The following is a 20,703-nucleotide window of genomic DNA, read 5'->3' as shown; positions in this document are numbered from 1 at the left end:
CCCAATGGGTGGGGTGCCTGCAACCCTTCAGATAATGATGGGGTGGTAAGGGAGGGGTGGTAGCTCTTTGGGGGGGGTCATGTTGTGATCCTTCTGGGGTCGTTTGTGCACCTTTGGTCTCCACCTGCAGCCAACTCTCACTTGTGGTTTCCAGACGCCATCAGCAGGCGACAGCGGCCACAATCCTGGGAGCAGCTTCGATTGGCTGGCTAAATCGGGTGAGGGGAGCCAATGGGTCTCAAACCCTCAGTGAGTCAGGGGCTTCCCCTGCATGCGAAGCCAGGCTCCTGGGGAGGGAGCCTGTCTCGAAGAAAACTCTGCCTTGTGGGACATCTCAGAGAGAAAAGGCCAAGAAGTGAGCCCTACGCAAATCCAGAGTGGAGTCCCTAAGGCGGTTGGGTGGCGCCTTGCCCGCCTCCTTCTGGCAACTCCTGCAGCCCAGCTGGTGCCAATTGTCTTGTTCTGCTTTCCTTTGGATCCCCCATCAGCGAGGCTAAGAGGGGGGTTTTGTCCTCTGGGCAGCCCAGGACCCCCAGACACGCTGCCCAGGCCCTTGCCCTGGGGAGGTCACTTCCGTGCTGCCAACACAGCAATTCACCCCTGGAGGCGCACTCCACTGTCCCTCGAGACAGGCGGATGCCACACCCGCCCACACCCCTCGCCATCATCTCAGACCACTGGCTGGAGGAACTTTCGATGGGGCTCCGGAAGTTCCCCCTCCCAGCTCTAGGAGGCATTCCCTGCTCTTGGAAGAGCATCCCTCTTCTGATTAGAGGCATTTTCCTTCCTCGTGCAGCCAGCAGGGAATGTCTCCTCTTAGGACCAGGGAAGGAAAACCTGCAGAGTCTGGGTGTTGCTGGATTCCGTCTCCCATCACTCCCGACTGTCTGCAATACCGGCTGGACTGAGGGAAGCTGGAGTCCCGTGACATCTAGAGAGCTCCTCCCTGTCTCTGCCAAACAAGCTTCTTCAGAAAGAAAAACTGAAGCCTTCAACGTGCATCTTTTATGCTCGTTCCTTCACGCTGCTCCCTGCTTGCATCATACCCTCCAACATTTCTCTCATGAAAATAAGGACATCCATCCTAAGGCATGGGTAGGCAAACTAAGGCCCAGGGGCCGGATCCGGCCCAATCGCCTTCGAAATCCGGCCCGCGGATGGTCCGGGAATCAGCGTGTTTTTACATGAGTAGAATGTGCCCTTTTATTTAAAATGCATCTCTGGATTATTTGTGGGGCATAGGAATTCGTTCATTTTTTCCCTTCCAAAATATAGTCTGCCCCCCCCCAAGGGGGGCACTGGACCGGCCCCCTGCTGAAAAAGTTTGCTGACCCCTGTCCTAAGGAAAAGAAGGACATTCTGGGATCAATCAGAAACCGGGACGGCTTTTGTAAATCTGGGACTGTCCCTGGAAAAAAGGGACACTGGGAGGGTCTGTTCTTGGAAACATGTTCTTAGAAACCAAAGCCCCAAAGGCCAGCAATCTGCTCCAGCTCCTGAGAGATTCTCCCAAGCATCTCTAAACACTCATAAGGGCTGAAAACTTGACTTTAAAAAAAGAAAGGAAGAAACGGAGGATGTGAGAGAGCCAACTTTTATCCAACTAGAATGAGAATGGTTGAGTTGGAAGAGATTCCCCGGTCCTCTAGTCCAACTTTCTGCAATGCCGGAATCTCAGCGGATGGCAATCCAAGCTCTGCTTCCAAACCTCCAAGGAAGGAGAGTCTGCAACCTCCCGAAGGAGACCATTCCACTGTCGAACGGATCTTGCCAACAACAGAAAGTTACTCCTAATGTTTAGTTGGAATCTCCTTTCTTGTAACTATCATGAGACCAAGGAGGAGAACCGTAGAGAACAATAATGAGACAGGCACATGGTTGCTTTAAACCGGCAACATGATGACACAAGAGGAAAAAGAACGGCCAAGGGCCAGAGGATGGCACATCTGGAAGAAGAGTGGAGGACAGCAGGGAGCAGTGGTTGCCTAATTGAAGGTGGAGAAGCCTGCCAGGCCACACGGAGAGCCAGGGTAGGGCCAAAATACAGCTGTAAATGGAACAAGCAGTCTGCCAGCCTCCCCCCCCCCCCAATTGTTGCTGCTTTTTGCTCTTGGCCATTTTTATAGAAAGGGAAGCTTTCTCCGCAGGCGCCACTCCATTCTCTAGGGTCGGCCAGTCAAGTTCTTGAAGCGGCAGATATTTAAGATAACAACAAAAACCGCACTGAAGACTTGGCGCAGAAAAGTAAATGGCGGCACAGCGGTGAATTTCCGGGGACTGTGCAGCTAATGGCCCCCAAGGCCAACACCCTCCTTCTCCCTTGGGCTGCGTTTATTCCCGTCTGCAAGTCCATCTTGCTCTCCGCTCATCCCCACCGCTTCCAACCCCCCGTTTCCCGGCGTCTCCGGGTGTCAACGCGCCAGGCTGCCCTTCTGGCCCGTCCAGAGCTCCCTCAGCTCCACCTGGCAGCCCAGGTCCCTCAAGGCGGCCTTGGCCACGTCCTCGCACGTCCGGTGGGCGGCCCGGGCCTCGGCGATCAAGTCCTCAGCGCCCATTTCCAGAATGAGCTGGGAGAAATCCCGAGTGTGGGAGACGAGGTTGCGGATCAGCATGCAGGCTTGTTTCTGGACGGCGAAAGAGAAAAATGGCAAACGATTCACTTCGTTAGCAGAAGAAAGCGCCCAGCGTCGCCTGGGACCTCTGAGAAGCAACAACAAAAATATCAGTGCCGTTTCGATTCAAAATGTCGCATCCAAACGTAGGCCGAAACCTGCGCCTTGATCTCAAGGACCACTATGCAATGTTTGAATAAAATCAGCACCATTTTGAAAGGTTCTGCTCGCCACCTTGAGTCAAAACTTGTATCCCTAAGCAGGCAGAAACTGCTCCTTGATCTCAGAAACCATCATGCAGACGTTGCCTATGGTACCTTAAGAGATGCCCAAATGTAAGGGGCGAGGAGAGAAACAGCTCTCCCAAATATATGGCACCTTAAACAACATTGATACACCTTGGTTTTCACTTCATGTAAATGTAAATTATTTACGAAATTATAATGTTCGCAATACCAATAAAATCAACAGTGTGTAAAAAACAGTGTGTAATATTGCACTCTAGGGATTCATTGTGTGGTTTTCCAGTATGGTGTTAAGATGTTTCTGTTAATTTCAGTGGGCCTTCTGAGTAGGACTAATACTACTAATAGCAACAATTTTATTATTTATGCCCGCCTCTCTGGCTGGGTTTCCCCAGTCGCTTTGGGTGGCTTCCAACACACATAAAAACACAATAGAACGTCAAACATAAAAAGCTTCCCAATAAGTCAGATAGTTGTTTATCTCATTGACGTCTGATGGGAGGGTGTTCCACAGGGAGGGTGCCACCACTGAGAAGGCCCTTTGCCTGGTTCCCTGTGCTGAGGCTGTTTAGGGCTTTCAAGGTCAGCATCAACACTTTGAATCATGCTCGGAAACGTACTGGGAGCCAATGTAGGTCTTTCATGACCGGTGTAATATGATCTCAGTGGTCACTCCAAGTCACCAGCCACATTCTGTATTAGTTGTAGTTTCCGGGTCACCTTTAAAGGTAGCCCCACATAGAGTGCATTGCAGTAGTCCAAGCAGTAGATAACTTGAGCATGTGCCACTCTGACGAGACAGTCTGTGGGCAGGGAGGGTCTCCGATGGAGCTGATAAACAGCTGCCCTGGATGCAGGATTGACCTGCGCCTCCATGGACAGCTGTGAGTCCAAAATGACTCCCAGGCTGTGCACCTGGTCCTTTGGGGGCACAGTTACCCCATTCAGGACTAGGGAGTCCCCCACACCTGCCTGCCCCTGTCCCCCAGAAACAGTAGTTTCAACACCAGGCGCAGCCCATCTTATACCCTTGTGGGACAGCAGGCTTGATACCTTCAGAGGTAATTGTGGTTACGCCAGGGCAGAGGGTGGGTGAAAGAGCGACTCCTGTCTCTCACAGCGCAAAATTGTTACCTGCACGCCAGCTTCCTTGGGGTGCATCTTCATGGCCTGCAGCGCTGCCAAGGCCCCGCCCCCTTCCATGATGACCCGGCAGTTCTCGGGCTTCCGCAGCGCCAGCATGCACAAGGCCGCACAACTCTGCTCACACACCTGAGGGCGGAAACGCAGGCAGCCATGTTCAACCGACTGATGACACACTTGCATTTTTATTATACAGCAAGCTTGACGCCACTCTTGCATTTTATCGTACAGTAATAGTATTTCTGCAACTTTAAGTTCTTTTCAACTGCTTTTAATATAGTGTAACATTTATTTGTTTATTAAATATGCATTCCGCCCCTTCCAACTCTACAATTCTATGATCCCTTGGAACAGGGCAGAGCATGCATCTTTCTTTTGGAGGGGGCTGATCCAGGGGAGGGGGGCAAAAGATGAGGGAGGGGGTTCAAGAACAGCAAAGGAACTGGGAGCAACCAAGGAGAGCCAATGTGGTGTAGTGGTTAAAGCAGGGGTTTTCAACCAGTGTGCCATGGCACCCTGGGGTGCCTTGAATGATGATCGGGGTGCAGCGGGCAGCACTGGCCTCTGTCCCTCTTTCCTTCCCTCCCTCCTCTGATGCCCTCTTGCCCCTCTGCCTCCCAAAGGCTTGCACAGCTGTTTGTTGCAGCAGCCCGGCTATAGGTTTCCCAGGGGAAAGGGGCCTCTGGGAGGCATCTCTCTTTGGGGCAGCGGGGGGCAGCTCAGAGACCAGGGGTGTCAGCAGTGGCTGCCTAGAGGACTCCCAAGAAGAGGGAGTGGGGAGGCTGAGTGAACGCACAACAAGGAAAAGTGCTCAGAAAGGGATGAGGGGCTGCTGGTTCACCAGGAAAGGGGTGAGCCCCATAGGGGTGCCGCAAAAAGAATGTAGTTGGTCAAGGGAGTCATGGACTCAAAAATGTTGAAGACCTCTAGGTTAGAGGGTCAGTACAGGACCCAAGAGAAGCTCACTGAGTGACTCTTCTTCTTCTTCAGTGATCACTCATAGCCGAGTAAGATTGTCTTCCACAAAGACAGTTTTAAATGTGAGTCCGTAAGTTACTGTGGAGGCCAATTCTGGTGATCTGTCCAGCAGTCATCAGCACTCACCATAGCTCTGGTAAGGAGCAAATCACGGCAATCTTCAGCTCGGACGGTTACACAGTCTAAGCGGTGCCAGTGGTTTGACCAAGGGTGCCTCCAAGATGTTTTAAATTTATTTTTTTGTCGAGAGTGTGTTGGTAATACCAAGGTTGTGCGCTGCACATATCATCAAAAGTCAGATTCTGTTCTGGTTGCTGTTGCCAATTCCTTCTTTCCCTATAGTCCCAGGCCACAGATCAAAATCTTGCCCAACTCTTGCATTAAAATTACCCAGGAGGATGTCCAGCTGGGAGTAAAAATTTTATTTAATGTCTTCATCAGCAATCAGTGTTGGTGCATAAGCGCTTAGAATAGGAGCCTGATGTGTAATGGTTCTAGGGGTTTCTCGTGTGTAAGCCTGTGCCAACACCTGGCAGGGTTGCCAGAGTGAACCTTTCCTGTCCGGACAGCCACTCTCCCGTGGCTGACTCAATCGCTGGCAGAATCCGTCCGTGGCCGTTTCTTAAACTTCTTCCAGCAAAGAAGCTCTTTGACGCCTAGTCTCCTCCGACCCTCTCTGCGCGAAAGCCTTCTGCGCAAGGAGGGCGTAGGCAGCGGAGGACCCCTACTCTCCCCGCTGGTCCCCGCAAGGAGTCATGGGACCCCCACGCCGCTTCCCCCATCTGCCCCCCTTCTCCACTGGTGCTACGCCAATTCTCTTCCCCAGAAGATGGGCTGCCTCTCCCAATCCCGGGACGCTCTCTGGGATCCCTCTGGATTTTGATCTCTCCCTCTGGCACTGATGGCAGTTCCCTGACATGATGGTTTGGGGTGAGTTTTAGTTGAAGTGTTGAAAGTCGCTCATTAATGCCATTAGGGACTTCTGACAAGAGCTTCACAAGATCGTTTTTGATAGCAAAGCCTACTCCGTGTATTCAACGTTCTTGTTCAGGCAGACCTTTCCAGAAGAAAGTGTAGCCTCCCTTTTCTTCCTTCAGTTGTCCCTCACCTGCTCTTTGAGTTCCTTGAAGCAATGCAATATTGAAGTTAAAACATCACAGCTTCAATTGTCTTTTACGACCGCTGGGTGGCAACCTCGGCGCAGTAATCCAGTCAGGGGAAAAGGCAGGCAGACTATGTTTAGGGCACCTTTTTTAGCCCCTCCCCCTTTTTGGGGTGAGCAGAGTGGTTCCTAAATAGGGCTGCTCAGTCATGGATACAGCTGCCAAGCTACTCAACTGCCTCGTTCCTTGACTCAGAGCGACTGAATCTGTATCCACCGCCCATGTGCCGGTTCTTGACTAGGGGCTTCCAGATGTCACGGTCCTGCCCCCGATACCATTTGCCGATCCCCATGGGACTTTTGGGGTTTGGGTTTGGGAGAGGTTTTTGGAAGACGCCTGTGTGTGAATTTGTTTTATGCGTGTAGATCAGGGCACGCTGACCAACGCACGGTCTTCACAGTAAGGCTCTATTCCAATGGCATGAGGATCACAATGACCGGTAGACTCTTCCTCCGCCTTCACAGCCGTTGTCACACACCGCTTGTCACCTTCCGCCTGTTCTGACCTTCAGGACTTCTGGGATCATGCTTTGTCTAGCTCCTCCCCTTTGACCTTACCGCCTTGGGTGACCCTGCTGGGAGTACGAGACTCCCGACGGCTGCGCTCACAAGGGTCCTAGGAACGTGCAAGCCCACTCCCCATGACAAGGTGATGGGCTGCTTGGGGCCTCTCAGTCTAACCCCCTCACATCGTGGTCGTGAGGGTTACACCTGTAGAGGTGAACGACCGAGCGCCGCTTTAAGCTGCTTGGAGGAAGAGGCGGGATAAATGCAACAGACCAGCCAATAAAGGGAAGCTTCCTCTACCGACACCCACTCACCAAAGGGCTGCCGAGGTGCCGGGTCATGGCCAGCACGATGAGGTCTGTCCCTCCGGCATTGACGATGGCGTCCTTCACGTCGTCGTTGCCCGCGATCGCCTGGATGGCGCTCATCACCTGCTTCACCAGGTCCTACAATCCGCAGCGGAAGGGCAAAGACCCAAGGCGTGAGGACAGGTTTGGAAAGAAAGCCTCGCAGTCGCAGAGTTGGAAGGGACCCTGGGGGTCCTCTAGTCCCACCCCCTGCAAGGCAGGAATCCCGGCTCCAGCATCCAGGACGGCCAGCCCACCAAGTCAGCTAAAGTTTGGATCTGGGGTGGAGAAGAAACACTAAGATACTGGAAAAACAAATACTGGAACAACTGTAGCTCCAAGGCAGAGCATCTGCTTCCCAGGAGTCTAGAGTCAGGCAGGTGGTCTGATGCAGTCGGAATAAAAAAATGTCCAGCAACACCTTAGAGACCAACTCAGGTGGATCTGAAGAAGTGTGCATGCGCACAAAAGCTTCTACCCAGAAGAAACTTAGTTGGTCTCTAAGATGCTAATGGGCATTTATTATTATTATTATTTCGACTCCTTTCCAAGATGATGATGAATATTTCTATACCGCCCTCCATCTGAAGATCACAGGGCAGTTTGCAATATAAGAACACAAGAAATACTATAATAACAAACAAAAACTCCCCCATGCAAAGTTTAAAAGGCCATAGATTGTTCTTCTCATTATTATTATTACCCAACGCAAGCCCACGGAAATGAAAATGGTCAAGTCTGTGCTGCAGTTAGGACAGCCTCCCTAACGCTTTTGGCTTTTATATATCTGAAAGTCCCTTTGCTTTTAGCTGTTTTGGAGCATTGGTGAGAAAACTCTCAAAAGTCCCTGATCCCGTTGGAATCATTTTTCTGAAATCAACTTTTCCAGGAGGAGTTTGGTCTCAGACCTCCTTTCAAACAAAACACAGATCAACAAAAACTAAAAAAAATGAGTGTAATCCCTGGCATTTCTGGAATGTCCCCTGGAACTCCTGGGAAACGGCTGCCAGCCAGTGTCGATAATACTGAGCCAGATGGATTGCTGGCGCAGTGCAATATGAAGATGCTGCCTAGATTTTTAGTCCATCAGTCCTTCCTTCAGAATAAGGTAAAGGTAAAGGGACCCCTGCCCGTACGGGCCAGTCTTGACAGACTCTAGGGTTGTGCGCTCATCTCACTCTATAGGCCGGGAGCCAGCACTGTCCGCAGACACTTCCGGGTCACGTATAATGAGGACCGAAATCTTGATTTATTTCGATCCACTGCATATTCACGGATCAGGCCAGCCCTGCCTGGAGTGCCACTGCCAGTCAGAGTAGGCACTACTCGGTTGGACAGACACAGTGATCTGACGTGGCAGCTACCTTCATTCGTAGTACCTGGTGGTCAATGCAGTCGGCCAGCAGCGCCACCATGAAGTTTAAACCGCCCAGGTCCACAATCTCCTGGCAGAACTCGTTCCGGACAGAGAGGCGCCCCAGAGTGGCACAGATCTCCCTCAGGACGCTGCAGTCGTCGGGGAAGGCTGAGAGGAGGAGGAGGAGGAAGAGAAAGCGAGATGGTCTGTGAATCGTACCTGGTTGTGAAAAGTAAAAGTGAGCTTTTGGGCTTCATACATGCAGAAGGAAAGAAAAGGAATTTGAAAAACGGCAATTACTGATTCATTGTGGATTTGATGATTTGTGGAGTAACCTCACTTGTAGATAAGAATAAGAATTTATTATTCATACCCCGCCCATCTGGCAGGGTTTCCCCAGCCACTGTGGGCGGCTTCCAAAAAAGATTAAAAATACAATAAACAGCAGTCATTAAAAACTTCCCTAAACAGGGCTGCCTTCAGATGTCATCTAAACGATTGATAGCTATAATAACTATAGTTATTTATTTCCTTGACATCTGATGGGAGGGCGTTCCACTGGGCGGGTGCCACTACTGAGAAGGCCCTCTGCCTGGTTCCCCGTTAACTTGGCTTCTCACAGTGAGGGAACCGCCAGAAGATCTCAGCGCTAGATCTCAGTGTCTGGGCAGAACAATGGGGGTGGAGACGCTCCTTCAGGTATACTGAGCCGAGGCCGTTTAGGGCTTTCAGGGTCAACACCAACACAGCTGCCCCATTCAGGACCAGGGAGTCCCCCACACTTGCCCACCCCGTCTCCCAAGAACAGTACTTCTGTCGTGAAGTCAATCCTCAATATTGCAAATGTTAAAATATCGTACGTGCAGGAATTGGCAAACAGAGAGCCAATGGTTCAGAATAAGTAAGTTTAATGGAATGAGCATTGGAAACAACCAGGGAAACAAAGCAGCAACAAGAGGAAACCTTGTGTGGAGTGTGGGAAACCTATTTTGGGGGAAATTGCATTGAATTTGGAAAATCAATAAAAAGGATTTGGCAAAAACCGACAACACCCAAACCACTTCTTGGTTGTCTTTGATTGGCGTTGGAAAGACAGAGAGGGAGGTCTTCCCTCCGGTAACGCTGGAATCGAATTCCCCCCACCTCCCTCTGGCCTGATCCAGAAGGGCTCTCCTTGCCTTCCCCTGGCTGGGGAGGAAGGGACAATGCTTCTACCTTTGGCGGCTTCGATGAGGACCCTCAGTCCGCCGTGCTCCGTCACGATCATCTTGGCGTGCTCGTGGGCGTGGCCAAAGGGCACCCGGATATCGTCGTCGAAGGTCATGAAGCGCAGCCCCGCGCAGGCCTCCCGGACCACATCGGCCCGGTCCCCATGGCGGACAACGGCCCCCACCAGCAGGGAGAGGACGCCGCCTTTCACCAGGTCCTGCCGGTTCTGCTCGTGCTTGAGGGACGCCTGCCGGACGCAGCGGATCGTGGCCAGGGTCAGGTCGCCATCGTCCTGCCGCTCCCGCAAGACCCGCAGAAGCAGCTCCTGCCCGGGGGCATCGAGGAAGTCGGGCTGGCCGTCCAGGAGGGCGGAGAGGGCGCGGAGGGCTTTGAGGAGGGAGCAGCCTTCCTCCCAAGCCAGGCGGCAGGCGGCCAGCACGGCAGGGTAAGCGCCCTTCTGCCCCGCCAAGTAGCGGACGGCCATCTCCTGCCGGCACTGCTCCGCAAAGCTCACCAGCAGCTCGTCCACCGCGCCCGAGTCGCCATCAGCAACGGCCTTCTGCAAGGAGTCCAGCGTCTGCGGAAGGAAAGGAGCGAGTCGGGCTGGGCAATATCTGCGACACACCAGGAGATCACAATGGCTGATGCAAGGACGGGGCTGGGGATTAACATCGCGATGCCATTTTGCACCTGGCCAGGTGAAGATGCCTGGGTGCCAGGGGGGCGTCTGGCGTCTCTACCACCTGGCAGTGCCTGCCTGGGGGTCCTTGGGTTTGGGACACCCCATCCTGTAGAACTCCATTGTATCGGCACAATCAGAATGAATTTCAGGAAAGCCCTATTAAAAAATATGACCTTCGAGCCGCCTGGCCCCCAAATGGCAAGTAGGCATTCCATTCTGCCGACCGTAACCCTGGTTTAAGGAGCCGTTTGACGCCCAGCTTATATATTTGACCTTCTGATACTTAGGGCCCTATGGGTCTGCTTAACACTGAGTCGGACCACTGAGCTCAGTATTCCAGAACAAGTGCTGCCCACCCACTGAGCTGTGCTCCTTTCCTAAGAAACAAACCAAGATTCTAGCGCTCATGGTTTTGATTAAAGCCCTGGTTTAAATAGGAATACAGTCATACCTCGTGTTGCGTTCCGCTCTTCTTACGGACGTTCAGCTTACGAATGTGGGAAACCCAGAAGTGTTTACTTCCGGGTTCGCCACCCATGCATGTGCAGAAGAGGCGCTCTAATTGCGGACTTTTTGGGGTGCAAATGGCACCCCAAAACGGATTAATTACACAACTAGAGATACCACTGTAGAGGGAACATTCCCAGCCCAACTTCAGGATGCCCGGGATTCAGCCTGAGGTCCTTGTGGTGCCACTGGGCCACAGCCCCTTCCCAAAGCGATCCCTGGGGCTTTCCTCCTTTCTTGGGCAGCCCCAGGCACCCTTCTCACCTGCAAAACAGCATGCTGTGGCTCTTGCCCACCCACAGAGGCGGAATTGGGGGCTGTCTTCACTATGTTGCTTAAGTCAACACCTGGAGAAAAGACACGGAGCAGTGGGGGCAATGAGAAGGGGTCCTCAGTAGGGATTCTTAGAACAGCAGAGAAGGCTGTGCCATCTCAGGTCTACCCAGTCAGTTAAAAACATCTCTTTGCAAAAACCACACCTTGAGACTCAAACTGCTGGACGGCTTCGATCACGGCCTCTTCCGGATCCATGCCAAGGTCGCTGATGTTCTCCTGCACAACATCGTCAAACGTCTCCTGGGTGATCCGCTTGGCCGCCATTCTGACCTGCGGGACAAGAGTTTGACAGTTGGAAGGGACCCCGAGGGACATCTAGTCCAACCCCCCGCAATGCAGGAATCTCTCCTCAAGAATCCATGACAGACGGACAGCTGCCCAACCTCTGCTTCCAAACCTCCAAGGAAGGAGAGTCCGCAAGAGAACAGTTTACATATGGTGGTGTGTGTTCTTTTTAAAAAAGAAAGATACTGTATAAGATCCCCAAAGAAAGGGAAGGAGTGTAGCTGAGGGGTTAGAGCACCCAATTTGCCTGCAGACAAGCGCAGCTTCAGTGAGAGATATTGGCTGAAACTCTGGAGAGCCACGGCTGGTCAGCGTATACAATACTGAGCTAGACTGACCAATGGTCTCCTGCAGAACAAGGCGGTCACTTGTGCCCCTGTCAGTGCTAGAAACTCAGATATATAAGCTAGGTGCCAAATGGGTCCAAGGCTGCAGTCGCTAAAGAGTTTAACGAGGTCTGAACAGGCCAATAGATGTGTGGACTGTCCCTGGATCAGGGGACTTTTCTTCTTTAAGTTCTCAAAGCTCTTAACCTCGCTCAAGGCTGTCTTCTGAACTAGCCAGATGTTTAACTGAGAATCAATCACAGTCAATGTATAAAGTAAGACTTTAAAGCTGTCTTGTCCCAAAATGGCAACTAGACATTCTGGTTTTTTAAAAAATAGATTTATATCCCAATTTTTAACCCAAAGAGTTCATTGTGGTACACAAACGTCTCCCCGCCCCTTCTCTTTTTATCATCACATCAGCCCTACCAGGTAGGTTAGGCTGAGAGAAAGACTGGCCCAAGGTAATTCCTTGAGCTTCATGGCCAAGTGCAGATTTCAAACCTGGTCTTTCTGGCAACTGTAACCTCGGTTTAAGGTGCCATTTGGTGGTTAGCTCATATGTCTGAGTGTCTACCACTGCTTGGAAGAGTGTCCAATGGAACGCAGGGGGGTCTTTTCTGCTGAGTAATCAGTTTCTGATTGTGCATGAACAAGAAGAAGAAGAAGAGTTTGGATTTGATATCCCGCCTTTCACTCCCCTTCAGGAGCAAGACATTCTTTCATGCAGAAAGCGGGAAGGATAATCAGCTCCACAGATTGCTCCCTTTCCAAATGCTGCATCCTGCCTGAATATCCCCTATGATTTTCCTTTTCAGAAGATCTGCAGCCTGAGGTTTTTCAGACGTTTTAAAAAGCTGATCTGTTTCCCCCATGCTGCTAATAGAAGGTTTTATTGTACTGTATGTGCTCCCATAGCTTTTGAATGGCATTTTAAAAAGTAGCCAGCTAGGCCATGTTGACTTTTGTTCATTGTTTTATGATATTTGGATTATTTTGCATTAATTTTATTTTTAAAGATTTGTTGGTCTCTGGAAGATTTGCAATGAACAGCAGTATAAAAAATACAAAAATGATTAAATAAATTATTTTTTAAAAGTCAAGGTCAGGGCTCAGCACTGGTGCAGGGGAGGGGGGGTGAAATAACATACAGAATAACATACAGAGATAACCAGCTGCTTCCCCAAAGCCCTGGAGCTGAGATGCCTCCAAGGACTCAAATGTGGTTATCTCTTCTCGTTATCTAGTTACGACCCCCCAAACGCAACACGAATATCAGAACGCGGCATGAAAAGCAGCTCCAAATTCCCAGACTGAGGCGGGTCTCCAGCCCTCACGACCCCCTCCTCCTCCAGCCCCGAAGACGCGGCCTGAGAGGCAGCTGTGCCTCTGAGCACACACAGAGTGCCGGCGAGCCCACCCTGCCTCCTTGCACCCACCGCCAACGGCCTCCGCCCCTGACTGGCGGGGGGGACACCGGGACTCTGAGCATGGGCAGAGCGCAACCCCCTCCCCCCCCCGATTCTATTATTGCATCACTTCACCTGGTGTGTCCCTCGGCGCTCGCCGTCCCGTCAAAGACGCCGCATCGGCAGCGAGGGTCGTTAGCGCGGCTGGCGCGCGCTAAGTTTGTCTCCAGGCGGCTGCCGTCCGCGAAAGCACAGGCAGCGCGTGCGCAGAGCGCGACCGGCCCGCCCCTTAACGGCCAGCTTAACGGCGCCGCGCGTGCGCGTCGAGGCGTTAGTGTACTGCGCCTGCGCTGGCCGTGAGGCAACCGTTACTCCGAGCGGCGTCGAGCTCGCTCAGCCTTCCGTCAGGAATGGCCTCCTTAGCCCCTAATCCGCCGCAGAGGCCGCTCGCCCCCCTCGACCCAGGCGGGAGGCCTCCTCCCGTTTACTGCGCCCCTTACTGCGCCTGCGCGGAAAGCGCCCCCGGCCTTGGCGACGCCTTTTGCCGCGAAGAAAGCGCAGAGAAGCCGGGCGAGGAAACTGGGCCTTGTGCGCATGCGCCAGACGGAGAGCGAGGCAGAGGCTGGTAAGTTGGCAACCCCCGAAAAGAAGAGTCTCCCAGCCCGAGGCTTTTTCTTGCTGTCGCAGGTCTTGCTTTCGTATGTTAAATATTTTCACTTTCTAAAACTGATTTTGGAAACCGTGTTTTAGAATTGGCGTTGCTCAAGGGTGGGACATGGTTTATTTGGATTAAACTGATAAAAGCTTGTATTTTCCATATGGAAAAATTTAATAAAAAACATTTGAAAAAATAAAATAAATAAAATAAACTGATGAAACCTTCTAGAGGGGGCACCTCTGGATACAAACAGGATCCATTCCGGAGCCCCGTTCGCATCCAGAAGCCGACGCAACCCGGGTCTGTGCGCCTGCGTGTGTCGCCATTCGGCGCTTCATTTTGAGCATCTGCGCATGCGCAAGTGGCGAAACCAGAATTGATGTGCTCCGTTACTTCTGGGTCACTGCGGAGAGCAACCCAAAAATATTCAGCCCAAGGTACGACTGTGCTGGGAGGAGGCAGGCAGGGAGGGCTTTTTCCTTTTTTGAGGGGAGATGATAGAATATACTTGGTGTTGCTCTAGTCATGTCTGTAGGTGCCAGTCACCTGTGGCGTTTTAGGGGAGGGGGGAGAGACATGTCGTGCTCCTTCTGGGGTCGTGTCTCCACCTTTGGTCCCCACCCTGCACTCCGCTCTCATCTGCGGCTCCCGGAAGCATTCAGCAGGCGACAGTGGCCACAATCCTGGGACCGGCTTCGACTGACCAGCTAAAGCAGGAATCTCCAGAAAGAGGATGTGATACACGATCAGTCACACATTCGTTTTTGTCTAGAACTTACCATATTGGTAAAAACAACACCTTTTAAAAAACAGAGAAAGTGCTGCTTCCTTCGAAGACGGTGCCTGGAATGAGAGGCCTTTTAGCCCAGGTGTGATTTCCTTGAACATCAGTGGGAATGTGCCCAGTTGAGGGTCCCACACTTTAAAGGAGGTTAGGGACAAACTGGAACGGGTGGGGAACAGTCCGATGAAGAAAGTTTGGAAGGGAGTGGACGTGTTTAGCCTGGCCGGGGTAAAAGAGGCCCCATTTGCGGGCAGAAGTCCTCCGCCCACGTGACCCTGCATCTACAAGGTTAACACAAGGCTGCCAGGGTGGCCGGTTGGTGGTAACCCAAGACAAGGCAGTGGCTTCCCGTTTGTGAGATGCCCTCACTCGTGAGGTGCATCCGACTCCCTCGCTATTAGCGTCTATGAGAAATTTAAAGGTATCCCTGTTTAAACAAGGTATTTGGGAGTTGAAAGCCCTGTCCCTGGCAATTCTGAAGTTGTTTGGAGAGCCGCTGATTGCTTTTAGGATTTGTTACCTGTTTTTAGAATAATTTTAATTTGGTGGCTTTTATGTTTTGTTATGGAAGTTTCAATGGATATCGGCAACACCAAGGATGTGTGCAGAAGGAGCCCAAATGGGAAGAAACCCCTTGACCCCCAGAGAGACGCTGACTCGGACCGTCCCTGAGCTTAGTCCATGAAACCTACAAGAGCGACACCTTGGGAGACTCTGGATGCCTCAAGGAGGTGTGTGGCGGACAGAGGAGGAGGGAAGACGAAGGACGGCCTTGCAGGGTCAGGCCAGGTTGCAGGGGATTCTGGGAAGTCTTGCCCCTCTTCCCAGCACTGATGGTGAATTGTTTTCTTTTCTCACAGGTCAGATCAGCGAAGGAAGGTGGGAAGAAGAATCCCCAGCGGGGGTCATCTGCTCGGAGCCTCACCCCCGTCAAGGAGACTCCTGGTACCCCATCAGAGCCCCACGAGACTTACTTGTGTGGCGGCGGCAAGGACATGCCCCCGGGGCGACCATCAGAGCCCTGCACGACCCCCTCACGCCTCACTCAGTTCCCCCGTCTCCGCCTGCCCAGCGGCCTCGGTTCTGCTTGCGCCCCTCTGCTGGTGCTGGTGCTTGGTTGCACTGGTGGCGGTGCTTTTTGGAAAACCCGGTGGCTGCTGGTGCTGGGTAGTGGCCGGGGAAGAAGTGGTGTTTCCACATCCTCAAAGTGCCTCTGGGTGCATGTAGCTGCTGTGTTGGTGAATCCACCGCCTCAGCTGCATGCAGAGCAGCCTCCTCTCTGCTTGCGCCCTGCTGGTTCTGGGTTCCAGTGGTGGCGCAGGTGGTGGCACTTTTTTAAAGGCCCTTTGGACACAGGCGATGAGGGAACGCAGGCCAAGGCACGAGGGGGTCTTGGGACTCCTTTTCCCGCTTTCCATTTCTAGCCTGACAATTCACCTCCAGATTCTGGGAAACTGCCATGATCATTAATCAGTCTATCGATTAATTTAATCTGTATGCCGTCCTTCATCTGAAGCTCTCAGGGAGGCTTGCAGCATAAAAATACAAAATAAAAACACAGCATACACATTAAAAACAAAAACAAACTCATAAGCCAACCTCCCAATCCACAAGCATGTTTAATAGGCCATGCATTCTTTAATTAGCCAAAGGCCTGGTTCTAGAGCAGAAAGGCCACTACTGTTGTGCTACGAGCCCTGCTGGGCACCTCTCAGAATCCGAACTCACCCCGCACCCTACCTGCTTCGCATCTCCAGCAGCCTCCAGGCTGTCAGAACAAACACTGATGGCTCCCGCCTCCTTTCTGGGCTGGGCAGAGAGTGCTGGTCCTGCTTATCTGACCTTCAAAGATGTTTCTTCTTTTTTTTGCACTTCCATGCCATGATAGGCGAGGGAGGGCTTCTGTGGGGTCCCTGGCCCTCAGGAGGGGTACTCCTCCTTGTTCACCTGGAAACGCATGCAAACAGATAACTTACAAGATAAATACTGAACCAAAAGCAACCTAAGAGAAATATCTCTTTTTTTTTTTTAATGACCGGATAAACCACTCATTCAATTGACTGATTGCTTGGAGGAGTTCCAGATAAATATATAGATTGTAATATTTATTATTATCATCTATATGCTTAGACATATTCCTGGACATCTTTTTGAGGCAATTTTGTGCCCCACCCCTCACCTGCGCCCCTGGTGGGGGCCCATCTCACCACCCCCTAGCTAGGGCCCTGCCTGGACCACAGAGAAACCCTCTCCATAAAACTACAGGGATCTCTAAATCAGGCCTTCCTCCTCCACCCCCAGGATCACTGGGAAACACTTCCCCTGCCACACAAGGTCACAACATACCTCCGGATTTTGCTGGGTTTCCCTGCACCGCTGGGCTGCTGCTGGTTCCCCAAACCACGGCCCTGCAAAGGAAGAAGGACATTGTACTCTCTGGGGGGCAGAACAAGCACCCCTGCCAGGCTGCCCATGCCCACGTCACCACAGGCTGCCAGCCTGCTCCTGCCTGGGCACCTGACCCCTGGCTTGGAAGGAGGGGGGCAAGGGGCTGGGGCGGGACGGGACTGCAACCCCCCAACCCAGCCCTGTTTCACTCAGGTCAGCGCCATGACCTCCCTGCACATGTGGGGAATGGATTCCCCATGGAATTAACTTACCACAATCTCCAATGGTTGACTCCAGTTGACTCCGTCCTCCTTCATTGTTTTCCGCCTCAGCAGCCTCTTTTGTCCTAGGAGACAGAAAGGAAAATAAAAAACAGAGGAAGAGGTTACAGGTGGGAAATGTCCGAGAATCCCAAAGTCTGAACTCAGAGACCTAGACTCAGGATCCAGCCTGGACCTCAACCTTTCCCTGTTCCCTCCCTGTGCCCTATTAAAGATTGTAAGCCCCTCAGGGCAGGACCCTTTCCATGAAGGGTCATGTGCAGCGATGGCGCAAAGAAATAATTCGGAAGTAATTTCACCAGGCTCCTGCCCCATGCAAGCTGAAGCCTGCTAGGCGCCTTTCCTGAGTACTCCAAAGCCAAGCCCTGGCTCCATGGCTCACCTGAATTCATGGAATCCTCTTGCTTCCAAGTTGGGAGAGACCCCCTTCTTTCGGCATTGAACGGCCACATTCTCAGAGCAATGGCGGCTGTGCTGCTCAGAGCAGTGGCGGCTGCTTCAGCCCCCCCCCCATCGGGCCCCCTTCTAGAACCCACCGCTCTCAACCAACACTCACCTGCCCCCCCCTTCAAACTCCCTTTCCCCATGGAATTAACTTACCACAATCTCCAATGTTTCTTTCAGTGGCACACCAGCCTCCTTCATGGTTTGCCGTCTCAGCAGCCTTTTATGTCCTAGGAGACAGAAAGGAAAATTAAAAAGGAAGAGGTTACATGGCTCCATGGCTCACCTGAATAAAGGGAATCCTCCTGCCGCCACATCCTGACAGCAATAGCAATGGTGGCTGTGCTGCTGCTTCTAAGTCCAGCTCAGTTTCAGCCCCCCCCCCTCGTGCCCCCTTCTAGAACCCACCGCTCTCAACCGACTCTCACCTGCCCCCTTCAAACTCCCTTTCCAAGCCTCCTTCCATCTTCCGTCTCCACCAGAATTCCACTCTCTCTCTTCCCCCTCCCTCCCTGCTTGACATTCCCTTTGGAATTGTAATAGCATCACCTCACAATAATAATATTGCCACTCATCTCCTCTAGGCCTCCTACCTGGAGAATCCATCTTTCTCTACCAAGTCTCACTGTCCTCTGACAGGCATCCCCCTTGCAGGGCAATTATAAGGCTTGCTTGCAAAGCCACACTTTGTGACATCAGCTGGCAAACGGGCCAGGCTGCTGGGTTGTCCGGCAGCTGAATGAAGAAAAATAAAACCAGACTTGCGGAGGCGAGGGAGGGCTGCTGTGGGGTCCCTGGCCCTCAGGAGGGGTACTCCTGTTCAGCGGGAAACTCATGCAAACAGATAACTTACAAGATAAATACTGAACCAAAAGCAACCTAAGAAAAATAACTTTTTTTTAAATGACTGGATAAACCACTCATTCAATTGTATCACCACTTGACTGAATTTGTGTTTACCTCCTGCCCTCCCAAGCCACTACAATGGCCCTACGAGAAATGCTGGGCACCTCTCAGAATCCGAACTCACCCTGCACCCTTCCTGCTTCCTCCTCCAGCATCCTTCCTGCTGTTGCAGCACACATTCAGGGCTCCCGCCTCCTAGAGTACATTCAGAGATGAAAAAGCAACAGAGCGTAAGATCCTCCTTTTGCTGCAAAATAACTGTTTATGAATACAGATTCAAGTCCCAGAAAATGCCTGAAAAAACAAATAGCTTTATCCTTTGGAAATAAAAACAAAACAAAACTACACAATACTTTAAGAAAGGAAGAGGGTTCACTCCTGGCTCACAGGCTCCACTGAGAGGCCCTGTTTCATGGATGCTTTTGTGGAGATTCCTTCATTGCAGGGGGGTTGGACTAGTTGACCCTTCCAATTCTATGATTCTGTGTAGTTCCCGCTACATATAAAATGGTTTGGTATTTTTACAGGGGAAATCGGATCAGTTGTAGAAGGGTTAGGCCAGAGACCGAGGGCCCAAACTGCAACCCAAAACCCACTTATTTCTCGCAAAGTGCCAACCTGGCAGTTTAACCTGTATATCAGTTTTTCTGTGTGTTTCACGCTTCTTCTGTATGACTTCTGTTGTGATAAATAATCCTTCATAAAAGTTATTGCATTACATTCTTCATTAAATTATCTTTCCATTGATTTATAATTTTATGGTATAACAGTGCTTTTTTTCTTAAAAAAATGTTTAAGGGTACTCTCATTTTGACACAAGAAAAAAAGTGGAATACAAAAATAACAATACATTATATTAAAATGATCACATGTCAGGGACTGTGCTGAGGAGGGCTGCACCGAGGAGGAATGGTGGGAACAGAGTAGAGGTTTGGAACAGCAGTTTGCAGAGGGACATAGTTCAGAAGGCAGAAGTTGGGAAATACTGAATGGGGAACAGCAAGGAGAAGAAACACTGGGAGGGAGAGGGTTAACAGATTCACAGTCTCTAGACAGCATTCCTCCACTGCCCTCCCCAAAGTCTCAGATTAGGAGACATAGAAGCGACCGAAGGGGGTGGGCTCTGTAATTACTAGGAGATGTGTTATTTGTTCTCTCGCTGTGATTATTAAAGTTTCTAAGTGGTAAGAAGACTCCTTTTCCTTTGTTCTGCTATCCACGGCCAAGTGGGGAGGAAGACGGTTCTCCAAAGCCTGACATCAGAGGACAATATAGGGACCATTGGGATCTCATTACTATGAGCAGTCCATGAAAGCAATAGAAAATTGTTTGCATTAAGCACTCAATATCTTTTTATATGTGACAGTTGCAGCTAAAATGGTGTGTGTGAAAAAATGGAAAGAAAAAGAAGTACCCACGAAAGAAATCTGGCAGAATAAATTGGTAGAATAGACAGTATTAGTAACTATTACTGCAAAATTAAGAAATAAGGATAAATCATGAATAACAGAAGTGTGGAACTGTTTTGGAGAATATCATTGAGGATACAATGTTCAATTTAACATACAAGTGGGACTTAACTTATGACCAGCAGATAACAAGGATGATTTGAGATGAAAATGGGTAGAATATTATAAAATGCAGCTAAGGTTTACTTAGTATGCCATGAAGTCCTAGGATAAATGAAGTGTATTATAAGTTGTAAAAATGCATAAATAAAACTTTAAAAAGAAACAAAATTGTTTGCATTAGGAAGGTCAAGGTAAAGAGCTGTGTCTTCGGCATAAGGAAGGAAACATTGGGTTCAGTTGATGTGGAGAGGTCGTTGCATCTCAGTTTAACCCAAATCATGATGTTACTTCTGTGATCAAAATGAGAAAAACCTTGTGCACCACCTCTGTCTCCTATTTATTGTAGACAAGAATTAGCAAACCATTTCCTGGGGGTGACGTGGTGGCTTGGGCGCTTGCAGGTTCTGCCCTGCCTGAAACGGCAGCGTGGGGCTTGTGTCTGCCCTCTTCCTCTCCCTCAGCCGATTTACAGCTGAGGGGGAGGCAGCAGAGAGGCTCCACGCAGTGCCCCCCGCCCTCAGGACGCGTGCCTTGCACCCGGCACCCGAGCGGCTAGCTACACCGCT

The 20,703-nt window shown here is 51.1% G+C and overlaps 1 protein-coding gene and 2 long non-coding RNA genes across 5 annotated transcripts; 1 reads left to right on the top strand and 2 right to left on the bottom strand.

Moving 5' to 3' along the window:
• Nucleotides 1–1,578: 1,578 nt before the first annotated feature.
• Nucleotides 1,579–13,356, bottom strand: LOC309522852 (armadillo repeat-containing protein 6-like). Of its 2 annotated transcripts, XM_082206491.1 has the most exons (8): nucleotides 13,241–13,356; nucleotides 11,229–11,355; nucleotides 11,014–11,096; nucleotides 9,567–10,137; nucleotides 8,374–8,519; nucleotides 6,962–7,093; nucleotides 3,992–4,129; nucleotides 1,579–2,624 (listed from the first exon to the last, which is right to left on the bottom strand). In XM_082206491.1, the coding sequence occupies exons 2-8, from the start codon at nucleotides 11,347–11,349 to the stop codon at nucleotides 2,412–2,414; spliced, it is 1,404 nt and encodes a 467-aa protein (XP_082062617.1). In that variant the 5' UTR covers nucleotides 11,350–11,355; nucleotides 13,241–13,356; the 3' UTR covers nucleotides 1,579–2,411. The 2 variants fall into 2 exon arrangements, with proteins under 2 accessions (XP_082062617.1, XP_082062616.1); XM_082206490.1 differs by lacking the exon at nucleotides 13,241–13,356 and having other exon boundaries at nucleotides 11,229–11,617.
• A 96-nt stretch (nucleotides 13,357–13,452) lies between these two features.
• Nucleotides 13,453–15,543, top strand: LOC309523077. 2 transcript variants are annotated; one of them, XR_014215220.1, is made up of 3 exons: nucleotides 13,453–13,730; nucleotides 15,119–15,278; nucleotides 15,408–15,543. It is a non-coding gene; the product is annotated as an uncharacterized lncRNA (long non-coding RNA). The 2 variants fall into 2 exon arrangements; XR_014215221.1 differs by lacking the exon at nucleotides 13,453–13,730 and adding an exon at nucleotides 13,768–13,792.
• Nucleotides 15,544–16,413: 870 nt separating this feature from the next.
• On the bottom strand, nucleotides 16,414–20,195 carry LOC309523074. The gene is made up of 3 exons (XR_014215216.1): nucleotides 17,817–20,195; nucleotides 16,755–17,202; nucleotides 16,414–16,549 (listed from the first exon to the last, which is right to left on the bottom strand). It is a non-coding gene; the product is annotated as an uncharacterized lncRNA (long non-coding RNA).
• Between the last annotated feature and the right edge of the window lie 508 nt (nucleotides 20,196–20,703).

This window comes from Podarcis vaucheri, assembly GCF_965113315.1.
Source record: "Podarcis vaucheri genome assembly, chromosome: 18".
In the NCBI taxonomy this organism is placed as follows: Eukaryota; Metazoa; Chordata; class Lepidosauria; order Squamata; family Lacertidae; genus Podarcis; species Podarcis vaucheri.
This window is presented reverse-complemented; position numbering and strand designations above follow the sequence as displayed.

Excerpts from the sequence above, each read along its gene's own strand:
- LOC309522852 (XM_082206490.1), bottom strand. The coding sequence starts at position 11,400 with ATGTCCCTCGGGGTCCCTTCCAACTGTCAAACTCTTGTCCCGCAGGTC. Across the intron at positions 10,138-11,013 it reads CACAGCATGCTGTTTTGCAG|ACGCTGGACTCCTTGCAGAA; the intron begins GTGAGAAGGGTG and ends TTCCTTCCGCAG. Across the intron at positions 8,520-9,566 it reads CCTCATCGAAGCCGCCAAAG|CCTTCCCCGACGACTGCAGC; the intron begins GTAGAAGCATTG and ends TCCTCCTCTCAG.